The 1743-nt window shown below is 69.6% G+C and overlaps 1 protein-coding gene across 1 annotated transcript in view; it reads left to right on the top strand.

The window, feature by feature from the left end:
• TRPM5 (transient receptor potential cation channel subfamily M member 5) overlaps positions 1-1743 on the top strand; it is a 19574-nt gene that overhangs the window by 12414 nt on the left and 5417 nt on the right. Inside the window, exons 13-18 of the mRNA XM_049614676.1 lie at positions 114-226; positions 386-478; positions 581-839; positions 972-1090; positions 1279-1411; positions 1524-1698. Coding sequence (XP_049470633.1) covers positions 114-226; positions 386-478; positions 581-839; positions 972-1090; positions 1279-1411; positions 1524-1698 — 892 coding nt within the window. The remainder of the gene's footprint in view (positions 1-113; positions 227-385; positions 479-580; positions 840-971; positions 1091-1278; positions 1412-1523; positions 1699-1743) is intronic.

The following is a 1743-nucleotide window of genomic DNA, read 5'->3' as shown; positions in this document are numbered from 1 at the left end:
GGGGGGGGGGGGGGGCGATGCTTCAGCCGAGCCTTGACGGGCATGCCCGGTGTCCGGCCCAGCATGGGCAGAGGTGTGGGGGTGGGGGACCGGAGGCTGTGCCTTTATTTCAGGCTTTCCTGACCAAGATCTGGTGGGGGAACATGGCCTCGGGCACGGCCATCCTGCGGCTGCTGGGGGCCTTCCTCTGCCCGGCCCTCATCTACACCAACCTCATCACCTTCAGGTCTGTCGGGTGCGGGCAGCTGCCGGGGGAGGTGGGGGGGGGGCCCCCACTGGGCAAAGACCCCGCCCACATCCCTCCCCAGGGCCCCCTGCGCTTCCTTTGCTGGCTGGGTGCTCTGGTGCCCTTCCCGCGGGCCCTGAGGGTGCCCCGTGCTCACAGCGAGGAGGCCCTGCTGAGGACGGTCCCCGAGGGCCTCCAGGAGCTGGACGGCCTGGACTCAGAGAGGAGCCTGCTGTGCAGCCCGGGCAGCCGGTGAGGGCCGTGGGGCGGGCCGGCCAGGGGGCTGGACTCACTCCGTGGGGCCCCTGCCGCCGGCCTCACCGCCGCCGTCCGTGGTCTCTCCTCGCGGCGCAGGCGGGACGCGCTGACCGGGGCACCAAGGGCTCGGGGTGACCGAGGTCCACGTGCTGCCTTCCTGCTGACGCGCTGGCGGATGTTCTGGGGGGCGCCCGTGACCGTGTTCCTGGGGAACGTGGTCATGTACTTTGCCTTCCTGTTCCTGTTCACCTACGTCCTGCTGGTGGACTTCAGGCCACCTCCCCAGGGGCCGTCTGGGCCCGAGGTCACCCTGTACTTCTGGGTCTTCACACTGGTGCTGGAAGAGATCCGGCAGGTCAGTGGTGGGACCTGCGCCCCCGCCCGCCCCCCCCCTCCCCGCCCCGCTCCCACTGGCCTGGACGGGGCGGGGCGTCCCCAGCCAGCTGTCAGTGGACCGCCCGCCCCTCTGCCCTCTGCCCTCTGCCAGGGATTCTTCACGGACGAGGACACGCGTCTGGTGAAGAAGCTCACCCTCTACGTGGAAGACCACTGGAACAAGTGCGACATGGTGGCCATCTTCCTGTTCGTCGTCGGCGTCACCTGCAGGTCTCTGGGGCCCAGAGGCCTGGGATGCGGGCCCCTCGGGTGGGCCGCTGGGCGGGCCGGCTTCAGGACGAAGCCTCGGAAGGCCTCAGAAGGCCCGGCTTGTCCTTGGCCCCCATGCTGTGTGTCCTGGGGGAAGCTCCTTCCCCTCTCTGGGCACTAGCGGCACCCCCATACGGCCCCCACCCCAGGATGCTGCCCTCAGTGTTTGAGGCGGGTCGCGCGGTCCTCGCCGTGGACTTCATGGTGTTCACGCTCCGACTCATCCACATCTTCGCCATCCACAAGCAGCTGGGCCCCAAGATCATCATTGTGGAGCGGATGGTGAGCCCCGGGTCCCGCCTGGGGGCCGGGGTGGGGGTGGGGAGCTGGTGAAATAGCGCCCCCCCCCCCCCGCCCGCCAGGCGGCCGCTAACACTCTCCGTTCTTCCCCCAGATGAAGGACGTCTTTTTCTTCCTCTTCTTCCTGAGTGTGTGGCTGGTGGCCTACGGCGTGACCACACAGGCCCTGCTGCACCCCCACGACGGCCGCCTGGAGTGGGTTTTCCGCCGCGTGCTGTACCGGCCTTACCTGCAGATCTTCGGGCAGATCCCGCTGGATGAGATCGATGGTCAGCACGCAGCCTGGCGGGGGGGGGGGGGGGGGGGGGGGGGGG

Source organism: Panthera uncia, chromosome D1, assembly GCF_023721935.1.
Source record: "Panthera uncia isolate 11264 chromosome D1, Puncia_PCG_1.0, whole genome shotgun sequence".
Lineage (NCBI taxonomy): Eukaryota > Metazoa > Chordata > Mammalia > Carnivora > Felidae > Panthera > Panthera uncia.
This window is presented reverse-complemented; position numbering and strand designations above follow the sequence as displayed.